The sequence below is a fragment of the Serinus canaria genome, chromosome 3 (assembly GCF_022539315.1).
Source record: "Serinus canaria isolate serCan28SL12 chromosome 3, serCan2020, whole genome shotgun sequence".
NCBI classification, from domain to species: domain Eukaryota; kingdom Metazoa; phylum Chordata; class Aves; order Passeriformes; family Fringillidae; genus Serinus; species Serinus canaria.
In genome coordinates, this window is record NC_066316.1 from 20591866 (window position 1) to 20610710 (window position 18845).

Genomic DNA, 18845 nt, shown 5'->3' on the forward strand with positions numbered 1-18845 from the left:
AATATATCTAGTGCAGATTAAAATTAGTAGAAAAAAACTTGAACATTTGAAAATGGACCCAAATTTGACCTCAGGATCAAAATTCTTTCTGGAACAAATGAACACATTGCAGAAGGAGGTTCTGATCCAAAGTAAAGGTTCTAAGGTCAAAAAGAGGGAAAGAAGAAAGGAAGAAACAGGTTTGTTTTGTTTAAATAACAGTCCTAGTTACAATTTTGGATCTTGAGTAATGTGGAGATGCAGTGATGGGCAGAATCTAAATGTGGAAAACGGAACCACAGAGAGATTTTATTTGCCAACAGCTCTCCAGACCTTCCCTTATTATGTATTTACATTCACAGATTGCCCATGTGGGGCAGGCTAACAGAGTGAGTGAGGAATTTTGACTCTTAGCTTGTATTAGCCATTAAGCAATGCAATGTCATTGGTTTGAGTTACAGTGTGCTGTGCAAAGCACAACCTTTAGTGAACTCTGAAGAGTTCCTGCTGGAGGAAGAAAGGTGTTCTCACTGCAGGCCATCATGGATCTTGTCAGCTCCTTTTCCTTTAAACCTGTGTCTGTTTTCCTGATCACACAGTGACAACAATGACATTGTTTTTCATAAGCAATTCACAGAACCCAGGGACTGAATTGTACAAATTGTACACACACTTCCTGGTCAAATTGCTCAAAACCTGTCCTAGGAAGAATATTATATACCTTTGTTCATTTTAGGGTGCTAGTTATAAATATCTTAAAATACTCTTCTAGGTTTCTGGGCTTGTTTCATTAAGTTATTTTATACATAGCCTGTCACATTTTTACTCAGTAAATTCTGCTCTTGTGTCTTAGTGTCTTTTAAATTGGGTGTCACATTCTCTAGGAATGTATAGTGGTATGTTTAAAAGAGTGAACGAGTTCAATGTATGCGTTTTAATGGAAGGAAGAGAACTTTGGGACATAAAGCAGAAAACTTTGAAAGGAGCAGAGTATTTGGAAAAAAAATACAAAGTCAATGAAACTCTTTGCTCTTCTCACCTTAGAAGTAGTTCTGGAGAAATGGGCAGGCTTCAGTAGAGCTATAATAGATTTGCAATGCATTGAGTGAGAAGACCTTGGTCTCCTGTTTGGTAAATACTCTTTTCATGGCTCCTAGGAAAACAAAATATGTGTGTGTTTAGCATTGCTCATGGTGAATATTCCCATTGACATCTGCATTCAGAAGGAGGCCAGGTATGTATCAATTTAAATAGACTGTGCTTGTCAGGAATTACTGACTTAGAACTATTTTAATTTTTTTTTAAAAATTCTCTATCTGTTAAAATTCTATGTAAAAATAATTTATGAGGAAATTTTATGCTTTATTTCCTCTTTTAAATAATGCTCATGTAATTATGTCGCCCAATTACTTGTATTAACATACCCTTGTACCCTGTATGGGTTTTCTTCCTAGCAGTTGCCATTGCAATTTAAAGAAAAATAGTCTCCTCAGACAAGCCTCTTTTATATAAAGGCATTTTTAACAGGGACAAATTGTTTCTTGTGTAAAAGAATAATTCTTGTGACAAAAATTTTTGACCTTTTTTCTCTTTCTTTTTGTTTTGTTCATTTAGGCTGGCTAAAATTACATACATATTCATGTATTTTAATAAGAACAAAGCATTAGTCTTGGATATTTTCCATAAATTTGTTCTCATAAGCAATTTGATAGACATCTACTATAAGTGTAATGGGGGAAGTTTACAGTAAATCACTCTGCCTGGTTTAGAAAACTAGAATTTATTAACCCACTTCCCAGAGGCCCAGTGTTACCTATGAGATGAGAAGAAAATTGTCACCATTTCTGTTTTAGAGCAGGGGCACTTTGTAATAAGACTATATCATCTAATTGTTTAAAAATTTATTGTGTTTTATTGAAGTGAAATCAATTTACCTCATACTATTAATTGTTTGTAAGATTAGAGGCAGTCAAAAAGTCTGGGGAATGCTGAGCACATTTGCAGTTCTGATTTTCAGCTGGGATTTTCTGCACAGGCTCTGATCCATTCCTGTTGCTAACCACGAAAGAGCTGTCAATATGCTGGTTAACCAATATGCTTCTGTATGGAAAGCTTCTAGCAGTGGTATCAGTGAAGTGGTACCACTAATAAACCTGGCATTAATTGCTCAAGTAGTCCCTGAGACAAGACTCAGAGGCCAGAAGCAGGGTAACCTGTCCCTGCAGGGTGTCAGGCAGAATGTCAGGTTGTGAGGCTGGCAGGGTGTGTGAGCTGAGGTATAAATCACTCACACTCAGGGCATGAATGAAGGGCTAAGCATGTTTGGGTTAATACTTAAAATTCTAAATGAAGAGTTAGATGATTTTTTTTTCTCAATTATGGCCAGAGAACCTTGTACCTGTTAACTCCCCGTGTGTCATTTTCTTTTCCATTGCTTTTTCCATTGCTTTATGAAGAGGAAACACAAGTATATACACTTGTTAAGGGAATGGCAAAATAATTAATCTTGTGGTTTTTTCACACTTTAGCTGATATCACCAGATATTATCTTAATATTTTTGTGTATATGTATATACAGTCTGTATGTATATATGTAACATATGTCCTTTGTGTTAAGGGGAAAAAGTGAACATTGGAAGATTAACAAAATAGTATGCATCTTTAATCTTGCCATGTTCCACAACATCTGATAATTTTATGTATTTTATATATCTGCTCATATAATTCAGTTGAAGGACTGGAGCCTTCTCTTGTAAAATTCAATAAATTTAAAAAATTATTCCTGGTTTTTCTCCTCACTTAACCTTAGCATCAGAACTTGATAAATTAATTTTGGTGGTTTTCTGCTCAGTTTCACTTTCAGATTCTCATGTATGCACAATTCTTTGATAGTAGTATTCATGGAAGAACAGGGGAAATGTTATATACCAACAAAGGAAAAGTCATAGTTTCAGTACTCTGGAAAATGTTGGGGCAAATGTCTGTACTGTGGATGGGATCATGGTCCTCCACTAAAGGCCATTTGTAAAATCCCTTCCTGGCAAGGCCATTTTGAATATTTTTATGTGCCATCTACAGAAACCACAGTATATGCAGAGGGCATATCTCCATTTTTGTTTCCATCTGTAAAAGCAATGCTACAATACTAATAGGAAACAATTCCACCACATCGACATTTTACGTAATTTTCTTTACTTTACTCTGCCATGTCTCAATTTGATGCCCCTCTAGCCACTACATTTTGAAGTTTTTATTGCTGGACAGTCATTACTTTAACACACTGCAAATAATGAAACAAAAAAACTTAATTTTTTTGTTCCACATGAAGATTTTCAGGCAGAAGGAACACTGAACAAGAAGGTGCTGTGATGTGCTATGTCAGTGCCTTCCAGTCCAAACAAGCCCAGATCATTGGTTTTTTCCCCCTACCTAAATAACAGACAAAGACTGTACTTTTAAAAATAAGCAGCTGCTGAGACAAATCAGAAAGGAAGTAGAAACCAGGAATTTCAGATGTGCCCATCTGAACTATGTACCCATATAAGCCACTGTTGAACTTCACTCTTGTAGCAGCCAGAATGTAAGAAACAGAAAGTTGCAGTACATGGACAGGAAGTGCAAAGTACAGAAAAGCCCTATCATTTGCCAAAGACATGTGAAGCTGGTAATATAAAGTCTTTTATCTTGAGGTTAGAATTATCTTGTAGTTGTACTGGAAAATTACTCTGGGAGTCCAAATGAAACCCTGCTGTGTAACTCCTATCTGGTCTTGAAAAACATGTGCAAACAGAATAACAATGCAGAAGGCAAAATGCTCATATTATGGCTGCAGAAAGCCAAAAAGTGAGAATATCTGCCACATTTTCCAAGTCAAACCCATATTTCCATATAAAGTTTGTGCATCTTTTTTAAGCAGCAGATTGTTGTATGTACTCATTAAATAACTTCAGATATTTTACATTTCCATTGCAATCTTCCATATAAGTCAAATTGACATATACTTTAAAACTTACACTTAAAAATCATGATAAGATATAATTAATGCTCCTAAAAATCTGTTAGCTGCAAACAGAAGCTGAGACATGGTGTAAGGTTCTTGGGCTGTTCTCCCAGTGTGCCCCCTGCTCTAAATCCCATGGAGCCATAAAATAGTGTGCAGAAGTCAGAGAGAAGTTCAGAATTCTGCCATACCTTTTGAGGAAGCTTGAAGGATCAAGTCTGAAATGGGTGCAGTTCCACATATCATTATGTTACTCTTTAAAAAAATAAAGAAATGGGGGAGAATTGCACAGTGTTTCACCAAAGAAATATAGCTCATAATTACTTAATACACAAATGTGAGAAAGATTGTGGAGATGGGGTTGTTCTGGGTGTACTAAGAGAAAAGACAATGTCAGAATGATGTTTTCATGAATAAGCCTTGGAGAAATCCAGAATTCTGTGAGAAAAATACATATTTGCACTGAGGCCAATTTAGGCTCAAGTGGCATTATAAAGCCATCTGAGCTGTAAAGGTAAGTCTCAGTTAATTTGCCAGATGAGTGCGATTTGGAAAGCAAATTCTGCTTGTCTTACTCTTGTACAGATCATCACAGAATGGCTGCTCCTTGAGGAACACAAGAAAGATTTTGTCCCTAAGAAGCAAAAAAAAAGTCTAATAAAACAGAAAAAAACCCTCCAGAGTTAGGGATCATATTTGTTAAGGTAAAAAACTTAATATTTCAGTGAATTTTACATCTGTTTTAAAACTCTAGTATGATGAGCCATCCATTAGTTTTCTCTGATTCAGTTCCAGCAGAATGAAATCACTTCCTGTAGGTGGAAATCCAAATTTCAGTGGAATATTTCTTGGTCCCAGCAGAACTGGTAGTATTTTGTATAACTGTTTCAGCTCATGCTGTTAAGAACTTTCCTGTGATTTCTGGATCACAGATTAATTCCAGAATCCCACATCCTCCAAGTCATTAACTGAAATATTGTGAAACTGCAGATTATTGTATCTGAAAAGGGTATTGAGGTCTTGCTCATGCTGCTGGTACTTCACAGTCCGATTATTGCAATGCATTTCATTTCAATCTTCCCTTCTGTCTTGAGAGTTGCCAGCAAATGGTCCAGAACTTCAGTTAGACTTCTTTTCTATTAGAGTTGTCGCCAGCATAGCTCCTGAATTCTTTATAAGCTCTAGTGATGTGATCTAGAATAAAGGCCTGCTTTTGACCTTCAGGCGTTGGCATGGCCTTGCTCCAAGTTTCTTTTTGACCTTTCTGTCTCCTGACGTTCTGTGCCCTCTCCCTGGATCACCAGCCAAGCTGCCTTTCCTGGTCTGGGCTTGTCACCTTCAAAGTAATGGGTGCAAGTGTATTGATGCAGTAATGACTTTACAGCCCAGCAAGCTCCACTTCATTAAATTGGTTGTAATTTGAACTCTGAAACAAGATAGCATCTTCTGTAATTATATTTAAATAAATTAAGGTTAGAACTGTGGTATTTAGTTAGTGATAGATTGCCTTTATTTATTCTTATACCTTGTCCCAGGACATTGTATGCATAATTAAAAAAATAAGGCATATACTCTCATATAGTATGGTTATGATATATAAGCACATTGACATGAAATTTAATGGTGCAATTAGCAACAGTATTTTCTGTGTTATTCATAAAAGCTGTTGCAGTATTTTACACTGCTTCCTAGTAATTAGTATATTAGTAATCCAGGTGATGGGGAGAGAAGCATTATGTAATGGTAACTGCTTCATTTCAGAACACCAGGGCTTTATGTATATTCAGCCTTAGTTCTGCATTCCTTTTCCTTTGCAGTTTGCAAATATGCACATTTTGCTGCAACACAGGCTCTTCCTCACTTTGCAAATGGGAAGGAAAAGATGTGGAAGCTGTATAAGCAATGTTTATTGGCCTAATTTCAGTCTCTTTTAAATTCATCTTGAGTCTAGCATAATTCCACTGAAAATCTGGTAGTGCAAAACTTGGAAAAGATCAAATTTAGGCACTAGTAATGGAGTGCATAGAGTGTATCTCTTCCAAAGGAGAGACAGATTTTTTTTCCCTAAGTTCTTATGTGAAGTGTAAGAGATATTCTTTTGTAATATTTGAGAGCTAATCATTGGATAATGGCTGTTGCATGTTTAATGCAACAGTGTAGCTGTCATGTTTTTCTTTTTCTTTTTATTTTCTTCTTTCTTTCTGCACATTCACCTCTTCTTGAACAGAAATAAAAGGTTCAAGGCTTGTCAGCATCAGTTTATAGATAGCTGTTTAAAAATAATGAGGTATTGGGTATTGTAAGGCTCAGGGCTGTCTTGCCAGACTCATTTATTTCCATTCACCTTTTGTCAGAATTGCAGACAGAAGACATTCAATTAAAACTTGTCACCTGTTGCGTGTGACCTAATTTGTATTTGTGACTGTCACAGATTAGGATACATATGGAGCCATTTAAAAATGTAAAGGAACAATAGGATTCTTAAACATTTTGTGCCACATTTTCTTCATGTGAACATCTTTGTTTATGGACCATTCTTTAAGGGAAATCACTTGGGCTGAGAAATAATAGAATTTATTTACACGAAGTCTCATTTCCATAGGAAAACTAAGGGGATTTTATCAACGTTCTTTTGTGGTTTAATGCATAAATGGCAGTGCACAAAATTTCAGCATGTAGATGATTAGTTCATGCAAAGTTAATGTTCCTTTCAAGAGAGGTTGAGTACTGAGCTGTGTAAGTAATGCATTTATAGGTTCTTTTGTCAAACTGAAAAAAAATAAACCACTGGGCTTTAACCTAAGAGATGTGTTTATCAGTTCCTTTGGAAAAATCCAGCCTATCTCATCCCCTCCTCCCAGGACAAAAATGAAATTTCCAAATTACTGCTTACATTTGGTTGCCGTAGAACTTTGTTTATTATTAAACATAAGCAAAATCTGAAATATTAGTTAGAAGCATTTGTTTTGCAAAAGCAGTATTATTCTCTTTTGTTTTTTCAATCTGAAACAATTCACTAAATATTCTAATTAGCCTGATTATTTGGGGTTTTTTAATAATAAACTGTTTTTTACAAATCGTTGCAGAGGAACAGATAAATTAAACAACTCCTAGTGACAGATGAAGTTAGATATTAAAGTAATAAACACTGTTTTGTTTTTCAGTCAATTATATGGGTCAGTTAATGAATTAATTGTTTTACAGGCACATCTTGAGAACAGCCAGTTTTATCCCACATTTACAAATACTTTTTGGTACTAGCTGAATATAAAGTAGGAAGATGAGTTTTAGCCTTTTTATGCTACTCTAAATAATATGTTTAATTGTGGAGATGGCTATAGGAAGACAAAAGACTAAAGCCTTCTCCTGGTAATTGTTAATTCAGCCATAGATCAGGAAAACTTTCATGTGAGTCATAGCTTCTGTCTTCTTTGATGAATTCAATTCTCTGTTTGCAAAATTCTATCTGCCTATTAGACACATATTTTACATCTCTAGCTAAATTTTTACCTGCTTAAGGTATTATCCAAATACTTTGTAAACTGAGTGCAGAAGCTCTTTGGCATCTTTGTAATTCAGCACATAAAATAAGTATGCAGATCCAGAAAAAATGATAGCTGATATTATCTTATTTCTTCAGCTGTGTTACTTTTCTGCATGATTCTACTGTATTGAGAGAGGTCTTCCATGGTTTAAACTATTTTTTCCTCTGCAAATCACTCAGACTGCAGGGTTAATGCACTGGACTCTAACCCCAAATTATAGAGGTTGCTGAAGTGTCTAAAGAGTATCTAGATGAGTGTGCATTCTTAAATCTCAATACATTCTGTCTGTGTTCATGGTGGAAAAATCAACTAGTTTTTCTGGCTTATGTAAATAAAAGCAAAATGGAGTTTATAATATTCACTGAAGTTTATTCAGCAATCTTAGAAATAATCACAGTAAGTTCAAGTGAACTGGAACACTCTATTAAGGCATTGTCCCAAAGGAGAACCACACTGGAACCTGTCATTAAAATTATATTTGTGTTTTCTAGTTTTGCTGTTAATCTGGGGGTTTTTACCTCTGTTACCAATGTTCTCTAGAGCTTGGCAAGATGCAGTTGTGTGGGTATTCATTTTTACCAGTCTCAGTGTTGAAGACAATGCTGGCAACCTTGCAGGCATCTGTAGAAAATGGATTGTTAGCCAGTTACATATCTCAAAAAATGAGATAGGAGTATTTTTCATACATATCAAATGCTGTGTTAGAGGTGGAGCTCGCTGGGGTGGCATTGATGTAGAATATACCAGCTTGCCATGAGACTGTTATGTAGGGGAAACAGGAAGGGAGCAGAATGTGAAATCCCTGAAGGAAGTAAAAATTGCATGATTCAGTATGATTTCAAACCTGTTGTTTACTAATTAAGTAATTTTTTTTTTCCTCAAACAAAAGGCTCTGCAATTAAAGGTAGTGAACAATTTCTTACAGGCAAACCTGAAGTTGATAGAACTTGATTTGAAGGATTGGGTAATGCCTTCCAATGTAAATTGAGGATTTCTTGTGGGTATAGAGCTCTGTGGAAAGGACAAGAATGTTTGTGGGTCAGGTGAACAAATGAACGCTGGAAGCTTGTTGCCAAGGTAAGGAGGAGGGGATGGAGAAGAAAAATAGAGATGGGTGATAAAGGAGTAAAGAGTGGAGGATGATAAAAACGTAAATAATACATTTTTAATATGGCTTGGATCTGTATGGAAAATGAGATTACAGAGTTAAAGAGTATTTTCATAATGAGGACCTGAATTGCAAAGTCAGCCATGTATTGGGGTATGGACAATCCTTCTGGTTATGCCCATCATCACTGTGGGTATCTGTCCTGTATGAGGTCTTCAAGGCAGTATGAGGAAAGAACCACAGAATAGGAATAATAATTTACATTTATTGCCAAGGTAGAAACAGATGAGGAAATACAAAGAAAATAAATTCAGGTTTACCTGTGTTGTTTAGATTTAATAACCTGGTGTGTAGCTCATGTGGCACATCTGGTCTGGCCTTCAGTTGTTTCTGTGCAAGGCTATGTGGATACATTTAGTGTAGAGTAAGTGCCCAGAGTGATTTTGTTGTGTGTTGTGTAGCATTTGATAGAAATCTCACAAAAATTATGTAAGGAGCCAGGAGGCAGACTTTTTTTGTAGAAGCTTATGTAGTGACTATATAAAAGCATTAATTCCCTGAAAAATAGGTGGAGAATTTCTTATGTTGTATCAGTACATGTAATTTCTTTGTTTTAAAAAGTAGCTATTGCACTGAGTTACACAGTTTCCATATCTCCCTATATTACATCTCTACGGCCAACCCTCATCTTCTGAGATTTGTAAGTCATGTCTAAATCTCTCACCACCCAACACTCCTGGACAAACAAGTTCATGAGTTGTGCTTATCCTGAGATATAAAGTGAATGTGTTGCACTTTAACATTGAAAGTAACTGCTCTCTTAGCTGCTGGCAAGCCTGTTCTTCCGATTTCTACCCTGTGGTCATCCCTATTTTTCCCATAGGGCTCTTGGTGTTGTTTTTCTGTTGAAGGCTTTTCAAATGAGCATTAGGAAATGTGAAGAATCACATTGTCTTGTCTGTGGTGGAGCTGTGTTCAGTGACATGAATGGATGTTTTGACCCTGAAGAACTGTAATTATAATACTTATAGTGCAGTTCATTGGGAGATAATACTGATTTTTTATGGGTGGAGTGAGTATCTTTCTTTTCACTTCATGGCTGAGGACTGATTGGGTGAGTGAACTGAGATGCTGAAGATTTTGTGAAGCCACAATGCACAGCAGAGCTGAAGCAGAGGTCTACTTAATTTCTCCAGATGTCACAATATCCTCCTTAATAATCTGAATACAGACTCTGTGGAATTCAAACAGCTACATCTGTGACTGATGTAAAGCTCTTCCTGCCACAGATGAGGATTTTTGTGGACAAAATTATTTTTATTTCTTCCCTTTGTTATTCTAACAAAGGAGGCATCAGTTGCTACTGTCTCTAGAACTGCTGTCTTGATAAATAAACTTTTATGTAATGAATTCTCTCATACAAGTTATAGGAGTTACAGAGGAGTATCCACAGATATACTTTGGAACCACTGGATTTCAGTTTGCTACCTGCTAAAAAAGTTTTTATGGAATATCAGATGGGTATAGCTTGTAAAGCAGCGTCTTGCACTGTGTTTACTTATATAAAGACCCTTGGGAAGTAAAATACCATGTAGGGTGTGTTAGATTATCAGAAATTAAATCCAAAGTATCTACTTTCTTATAGATACAGAAAAATATAGATATAGGATATCTTACAGATAAAGGAAATATTAGGAGCCAAAATGATGATAAACTCTATCAGTTTAAATGGATGGGTTATAAAGCTCTAATTTATTGGTGTTATGTTATCAAAACTATTTTCACATTAAAATTTGAATTAGTTCTATTATAGACTTAGGTAATTTTAAATTGTGCAATACAGTTATCTAGAAGTTAGGGCTTTTAAAAGAAAACTCTGTTTCCAGATAAAACAATGTATATTAGATGGGGGCATGGATCTAAGTAAAATTTTGCTATAGTGACATTTTTCTGTATTTCCTTCCATTGAGTATGTGAATGGCTTGAATGTGTATCTCATCTAATGCAAAGGAGGTAAAAAAAACTGTTCATCTTGGTAGATTTATATTATTTTAATTTAAGCTTCAGTTCCATTACTTTTTGATTAAACATACTTATGTCTGATGCTATCCATCTTTTATCACTATGAAATCTGTTCCCAAGCAGAAAGAAGGATGGCATCTGAATTATGCAGAAATCATTTTCTATCTATTTTTCTTCAAATGCTGGGCAGTCTTTTTCATAATCCCACCAATATTGCATGTGGCTTGTTCTAATCCTCAGCCTATTTCTGAATATTCAACTATCAATCCTTGGTCTTCTGCTGTTTGTTTTTATGGCAATGTATTGTCCTGGATGTCATTTTCTTCAGCCGTAGCTCAAACTCCCAATTCAAGTGTGAAGAACAGTGAGTTATCATTAGTTCTGAAAGGTTTGAGCTATCAGCTTTTAAAGTGGTCTTGTAGCTTGTGCATTTCTAAGTATAACTTTTAAAAATAAAAACAAAAATAACCATGCTCTGTTGATTGAATTAGCAAAAATTTTATCAAACAGCTTATATCACAAAGTTGCATAGTTAACTACCATAAATAAGATTTCATTCATAGTTATGCACTGACCTCTTGGGATATGTGGTTTGTTTGTGTTACTGTTTAAATCCTGTGATCCCCATAAATGCAGCTGGAGACACATAGTGAGAAATGTATTTCTTGGGTTTGATGGACTGACATACACAGTCTTCTGCAGTAAACCAGGTGAAAATGTACTGTTAAGTAGGGGTGATCATTACCTGCTTTCCTGATGAGCAAAAGCTATTGACCACTGTTGGATACAACTCACTGAATTATAGTTGCAGGTATTTGTTGTGTCCTTAAAGCAAGCATCTCCTTTCTGTCTAAGTAACCCAGGAAACATGAGAAAAAAAAAAAAAAAAGCCATACCACCCCAACAATAGTTGGCTTTGGATTTCTGGCTAGTTGGCAAAATAGTTTTCCTTTACAAAACCCAGTCAATCCTTTTTGGTTTCTGAGAAGGAAAAAGGACTGGCAGATATTTCCTGGTAACTAGTCTGTGCTACCTGTGTGAGTTCAGAGGCAGCACATAAACTTTGTGCTGTGCTCTTCTTGCTGTGCACCTGAACTGTAACTTCTTTGGTGGTGGCTTCCCTTGCTGTCCAGAAGCCAGTTCTTGTGGTATTTTGTGTGTAAGGGAGAGATCAAATCAGAGGGATGGGACGGAGAAGAATGGAGCACAATAATAGCAATAGAAAATACACGTAGAGGGAGGAGAGCTAAAATTGACAATGAAAAGTGAAAATGTGAGTTGCACTTTATTACATCACTCACAAGGGCCATTGATACTTTATGTCATTCCATTGTTGTGTTGCTAAATCCGTGTCATCAGGGAGAGATTTTGCACTTGGTATTACTTGCCCTGTGGTCCTGCATAGGTGCCAAGTTCTTCAGCTTCCATGGTATGTTACTGCTTGGTTTTAGTCACATTCATCCAAGGCTGTCTGGAAATCTGCCTCGGTGACTCAGAAAGAAATAAAAATATTTCCTTGTTTTGGAAGACCTACTGTCTTTGCACCCTTTCACTTTGTTTCATTTTGTCAGTGAGAGCAGCTATAGCTTGTTTCAAGAAGGTAAATTTCCATATATCCATACAAACCAGGCAGCAGAATACTGTATTGAAGGAATGAGCAGTATGGAGGTAGAACACAAATGTAAATTCCTCATTGATTACATCTAAATGCACAACTGTACAATTTCTTTCAAATCCTCATGAACAATTTCAGTCCTTAAGCCACATACATATTCTTATTTTTCTAGGGATGCTTACTTTGTATCCTCTGGCCATGTTAATCCATCTTAATTTGGTTTTGACTCTTTAGACTGTACACAGGACTCATTGTTCCTAGAGTTCTAATTCTCTGTACTTCTCTGCTCATAATGTTATGCTTCTATATCCATGGTGTTTATTACAGCTTTGAAATTCTGCTTCTGGCAAAGATGACTTAAGATTAGGCTCTTTCAAATGGAAACTAAACTTGCTAGCTGTTTTTAATAATATGTAAAAACGAATGAATGGTTTTAAATGAACAGGAAATTATGTTGTATACTTAGTCTTGCATGTGTGGAACTCTAAACTGCTTGCAAATACTTGTAATGCTGATTTCCCATGCTTTCTAAAATTAATCTTTTGAAATAAACATGCTTTTAATATAAATATTGGAAGGCAGGAAATAGAAGATTGCTACCTGAAAGGCATGCTCCTAATGTATTTAATTACATGTTTGCTTGTGTTTCCAAACGTAGGTGTGCGCCTAGACCGAGTACGTGGAGGTCGCCAGAAGTACAAGCGCAGAATAGATGCAGAGAACAGCCCATATCTGAACCCTCAGCTAGTTCAGCCAGCAAAAAAGCCATGTGAGTACACCACATGCACAGCATTTCTCTCTCGGTACAGGCTATTGACTCCTAGCCCTGTTTGCTAAGCTCCTTCTGGGTAGAACAAGGGTTTGGTCAGAAAATATTACCGTGAAGACTATATCGATTTGGCTGTTAACAGGTTTTGTTTTAAATATGCTCATCTTTCTCAAGTGGAGTTGAACAAAGAGTGTTTTTACAGGTGGAAGTGTATAAAAGCATGGTTTATGCAGTGCAAATTTTACATTTACAGGTTATCTTTATTTTCAGTGGTACATAAAATGGTTCATACTCTGATCATTAGCTCATTGAAGCTTCTACTTTCAGATTTCACAAGAAAGTGATTTTTGTAGTTTTCACTAAGTAAATGAGTTTGACTGCTCAACCTCCCAATGAAAATACATTAAGAGCCTCATTAATTTATACCTATAGATTAATACACTACCTAGCATTAGATTAAAACAGCAATATGCCACACTAATAACAAAGCAGAAAGTGGTAGTTTGGGCTTTAGTACTCTCATGGATTTTTTTTCTTTTTTTGGCTTTGTTTTGTTATGTTTTAATAATGTCCTTGATTGTATGTCTCCAGGCTGAAATTAAAAAAGAAAGAGATGATCATCTCACTGCTAAAATACAAGTTCCATCCTCTTTGCGATTAACTAAAAATAGTTAGGGGTTTTGCTTTGCAGCTTATATAAACTCAAGCAGTGACTGTACTAATTCCATGAAGTAAATTTAATAGCATTATAGCTGTAGTGCAAGAGGCTGGTGTATTACCCTGCAAAGACACACAGGCTCTGTATCAGGTGTTGCAAACTCTTCCAAATACAAATGGGAATACACACATCCAGTTGCTCCTGCTGAGGAGGTTAATTTGCTCCTAACATGGATAAATAAGCCAGTGAAATAAGGAGGGCAAATTCTTTCTTGTCTCCCATTTGCCTCTGCCTCTAAGCCTCTGACAACACACATGTCAGGTTTTAGCCCCTAGAAAATACCTGGCTGGATGGAAAATGGAATCTGTTTCTGATGGTGTTCCCCAGTAGGGGACAGTGCTGTGTACAATACGTTTGAGCATATGGGGATCTGGAGAGCAAATAAACAGTCTTTGAACTGTAAGTGAAAGGGCATTTTAGCTGTGTCAAAGAAAAAACAGCCAGTTTTACATAAAATTAAGGCTTAAGTGAACATATGGCATAGTTTCCTTTTGCCTTTCCAAAAAACATTATGCTGATTATATTCCTTCAATTGTCCAATCTGGCATCTTCTACTCAGCCTCCATAAGCTGTCCCACTGTTCTGTAAATACAATCTAGAGCTGCACTAAGCAGATTTTGCACATTATAATAAAAACTTTCTGATAATACAATAAAATTTAATAAACTCTAATGCTTAATTTCATTAGAGGTTTAGTTTTCCTGGGTGCACAGATTGTCAGTTTTTCATTTACTTGATATTGTCATTGAGTAGAAATGTTGATAGCCTAACATAAGAAAAAAAGCCAAGACCAAACAGACAAAAAAAACCAAAACAATCCAACCCAAAAGCCCCAAGCCCTTAAGATATGAGCAGAGGTTAATTCAGTTGTACTGAAATACAAGAATCTCTGTGTAAACCCAAGATTATTGCAATGTGGTGCATTACATTACCTATAAGGTGATAACTGCACCAATTTCTGTAAGCTCCAGTTGTCTGAGATAAACTAACCTCCTCATAAATCATTACTCATTATCTGAGTGCCTCCCTCATTTTTCTTAGCTTGTCCAAGTACAAACAATTTTGTCATAAACATTTTTAAAACTTAATTTTCAAATCCTGGCAGATAAGTGTCCAGACTTGAAACAGTTGAATCAGTTTTGTGTGGAAGTAGCCTGGGAGATTTTCTGGGCCCTGACTGATAGTTTGTGTGTAACAAAGGCACAGGAATGAAAATTGGGTTCTATTGATTCTAATTAGGGAAACATTAAATAAGATTTACCTTGAAACAGTGCTCATGGCTATTCAATTTCCTGAGTGATGGAGTTTTCTGAGTACATTCGGAATTTTTCTATGTTTTGTGCTAATGCATGTGACAATGCATGTAGTTTTTTTCCCCCTGTAAGGAAAGAGCAGGTGTTTGAAGGATCTTTTCTACACCTACTTCTGATTTCTGTTGTATTTTTCAGCTTCATCATGGAATGTAATGGCCTGGCTGTAGATTTCATTGACTGCAAAAATAAAAAGGATTTGAGATTTTGTAAATCCTGAGTCATAAAAGACAATATTCATAAATCACCTATGGAATGCCATTGATGAAGACCTTCATACACAAATGAAAGTTGGTTTTTGGCCATTTCTTCTGTTGCAGGGAAAAAAAACCCAGAACTTGGAGATGAGAGTGCTTCTTCATTCATTTATCATGGTTTAAAAAACCAAAAAGTTGAAGTCCTCAGCTGCATGTGTTTGGCTGTTAAGAAACTCTTAGTTAATTTATCCTATTTTCCTAACCCATTAAAAATACTGTAATTTGGAAAGAAGTAATGTTATCTTTTCTCACTTACGTGTTTTCTGTGTGAAATTGAAGAGAATGTTTAAAAATTTTAAAAAAATGTGCAAAGGCTGTTTGCCAATAAAAGTTAAAACTACCATCTGTCATTTGTAAATAAGAATAGGATTCCTCATTAATCAGTTTGATAATCAGTCAACTATTGAGATCAAAAATTGCATCAGTTGGCATAGTTCCTATAGTTCATATAAAGCATGAATATGTCCCCTTGCAATAAAACAAGCTTGATGTGATGGTTTCCAGTTGGCTCTTGCACTTATTATATGAAGGACTAACATATATCACAGCTACTGACACACAAATTTGGAATAAGGCAAAAATTGTAGAGACAGTAGATCAGAGTCAAGGAGCAGTAAAGTATCAGAAATCTGAATCAAGTGAGCATTTTATGGAAAAATGTCATGGACTAGTAGGGATCCTTTCTGACGCTGCTGCCTTGGGTTTTAGCTTTTATATTTTCCAGATTCTGTACTGCTTTACTGTGTAGTTCTGAGCTTCATATTAAGGGATAGTAAATTCTCTTCACAGAGCAGGTAAACAAAACAATTCCTTCTCTAGCTTGGGACCAAGGACAACTGATCCAAATCTCAGGCCCAAGAACATAAACAAAGTGGACTGAAAAGAGAAAAACAAGAAGGATAGGACTTCATAACCTAAAGCTGTAATTGGACAATTAACTCCAATATGCTAATGGACCAGAACTTATGAAAGTGTGAGACCTCAGAAGCAGTCAACCATTTTGGGTCCATCTTGGGTGTAGCCCTGGCTGGGCTCTTGTGCAGCCCAAGGTGTATCCATTGAGGCATTTTAGTAAATACCTACTTTATTCTTTAAATCTGCCTAGCCTGTACTCTAGGTCAGCCTTGACCAGGCATCAACACTGCTGGGCAAGTCACATCCCAGTCAGCTTCCATTGCAGGAGACCAGTGTGGTCTGTCCTGTGACTTACATGCAGATGGGGGAAATTATACTAATTCTGGCAGCATTCTCTGCACTCAGAAAATACTCAGTGTCTTCTCACAGTGGAATCCCATTTATATCAAGCCTTATAATGTTTTATCTCACTGAAGGGCACAGATTCTTGTAAAATCACTTAAGGGTGCCGTTTGGGCTTTAAATTCTGATGGTGCATCTGAGGTCAAAAGATGTACCTACCAGGAAAAGTAAAATGTAAATATATTGGGAAGTATAGTAATGTACCCTGTATTAGGAGGCTTAATGAATTAGTTCTTTTCCCATTTTTCAGTTCTGCCTTCTCAGAGTAATTAATCAAGCCCCTCTGTAGAGATAAAATATTTCAATTGTGCCTTCTCATGGATATAGTGCTCATATTATGTTTATCCTACTTACAGAATAGCAACACTGTACTGTAAATCTTGAGGGCTCTTCCCTTTTTTTCTTCTCTGCATTTTTCCATATAACTTAATTGATTATTCCAAATAGATGTCACAAGTCAACTGTATAAAAAAGTAAATGTTTAACATGTGAATGAAAATGCTATATAGATAAAAATAAGCAATGTGTGACGATGATGAAGTATCATTCCATGCAGAAAACCAGTTTTCTGAGGTAGAGTTTGCATACTTTCATTCTTTGCTTAGTTTTACACTCTTTTTTTCTCTTTGATTTTAGTGGTTTTTCCTGTTAAGAAATGAGAAGGAGATCATTAGTCTGGGTTTATAGGTAAAGAGTGGTAGCTCGGGTCACTGACAGAAGTTACAGGTTTCAGTGACTGATTGCATGTGGTATTTACTCACTCAAAAATACCCCTGCCTTTAAGGGGGTAGGGTGAGTTGCAGGTAAGAAAATGAAGGCAAAACTTTTCTATTTGAATAGTACAAAATGCCCTGTAATGCAATAATCTTTTCCTATAAAGTTTGTACTCCAGTAATTAACAGGGATCATGTATTTCTATGTTCTATTGAATTTAAGAACATACATGTCTGGCTTGATAAACACTGTTAATGGATCAGATTTGTTTGTGCTGTAACCACTTGCAGGAGGTCATGAAGTTACAATGAGGTGTAATTAGGTTCAATGTCTTAAGACAAATTTTTGTGCACTTTGAAATCTGAGCCATCTGTTTGAAGTGTAGAATGATGCTGCTGGTGATCTTGTAATGTTCTGGATCATTTTTACAGATAACAAGATTGTCTCCCATTTGCTGGTGGCTGAACCAGAGAAGATCTATGCTATGCCTGACCCCACTGTTCCAGACAGTGACATCAAAGCCCTTACCACTCTTTGTGACCTGGCAGACAGAGAACTGGTGGTGATCATTGGATGGGCTAAGCATATTCCAGGTACATACAGTGTTTATTGCAAGTAGATAACGGACAGAAATTATCACGTGGGTTGTTCTGTGCTGGTAAAAAATACTACTTTTTTCTCTCCCTGCAATGCATAAAGTTTTCCTAAGGCTCCAGAATATTCCCACAGAACATAGTTTAGATGGTCATGTATCTTACCTTGGAAGTAGTAGTGTTGTTGCTGCGAGTGTTACCATGTTAGTAAGTTTCACATGCTGCTTAGAGATTTTTTTTTCATGTATTTCTATTATTAAGATAAACTCTCCTTGCTATCCAGAGCATTAGCCTGGCATAAAGGGTCATACAAGTCCTCTTCTCTGTAGTCATCAGCAGTATTTGTATATAAGTCTGGCTCCTCTGTTAGGTAAATGCAGCACTACTGACCACAGGAGGTGAAAAAATTCAGTTATGTTTTGGCAGGGCATAGAGGAATTGTTCTTTTCATTGACTGATCTAGTGTGAGAACTGAACTGTACCAGCAATTCAGTACAAAGAACTGAATTATCCCAAAAAGTCTCCTCTTACAACTTAGTATTTCCTTGGTCTGCATGGAATGGACTGCAGTCTGCATCACATAAATGCACTGATATTGTGCAAGCTGACTGGCAATCTTATTAGCAAGAAAAATGGGGGTCATCAAAAGCAGTTTCTCAGAAGAGTAGCAATTCCTTCAGATAACATTTCAGGTGTATTTTTGCCCCTCCCCAGTGCTGAGGTGTTTGTTCTTGCTCTGCGGGCTAGCAGACAAACTTAGAGAAGTCTCCAGGGTTCTCAGTCTATCACCTTTCACAAAGGGTAAAGTCACACAAAAAAAGGTCAGCTTTTTCTCTTGTTTCTTAAGGTATTTTTCTTGTCCAGCAGATGAGTGAGCGTGTTGGTGTGTTTTCATCAGCTTATTAGTTTTCTAATTTTGATAGTGGAGCCTTATTAAGCATGAGAGTGGATAACCTTT

The 18845-nt window shown here is 36.3% G+C and overlaps 1 protein-coding gene across 21 annotated transcripts in view; it reads left to right on the forward strand.

Annotated features, from left to right (window-relative positions):
* The window catches only part of ESRRG (estrogen related receptor gamma), a 393435-nt gene that overhangs the window by 327634 nt on the left and 46956 nt on the right, over positions 1-18845 (forward strand). For all 21 annotated transcript variants that reach the window (XM_030235294.2, XM_050972139.1, XM_030235293.2 and 18 more), the window contains 2 exons: positions 12928-13038; positions 17726-17887. In XM_030235294.2, the coding sequence (XP_030091154.1) occupies positions 12928-13038; positions 17726-17887 (273 nt within the window). The remainder of the gene's footprint in view (positions 1-12927; positions 13039-17725; positions 17888-18845) is intronic.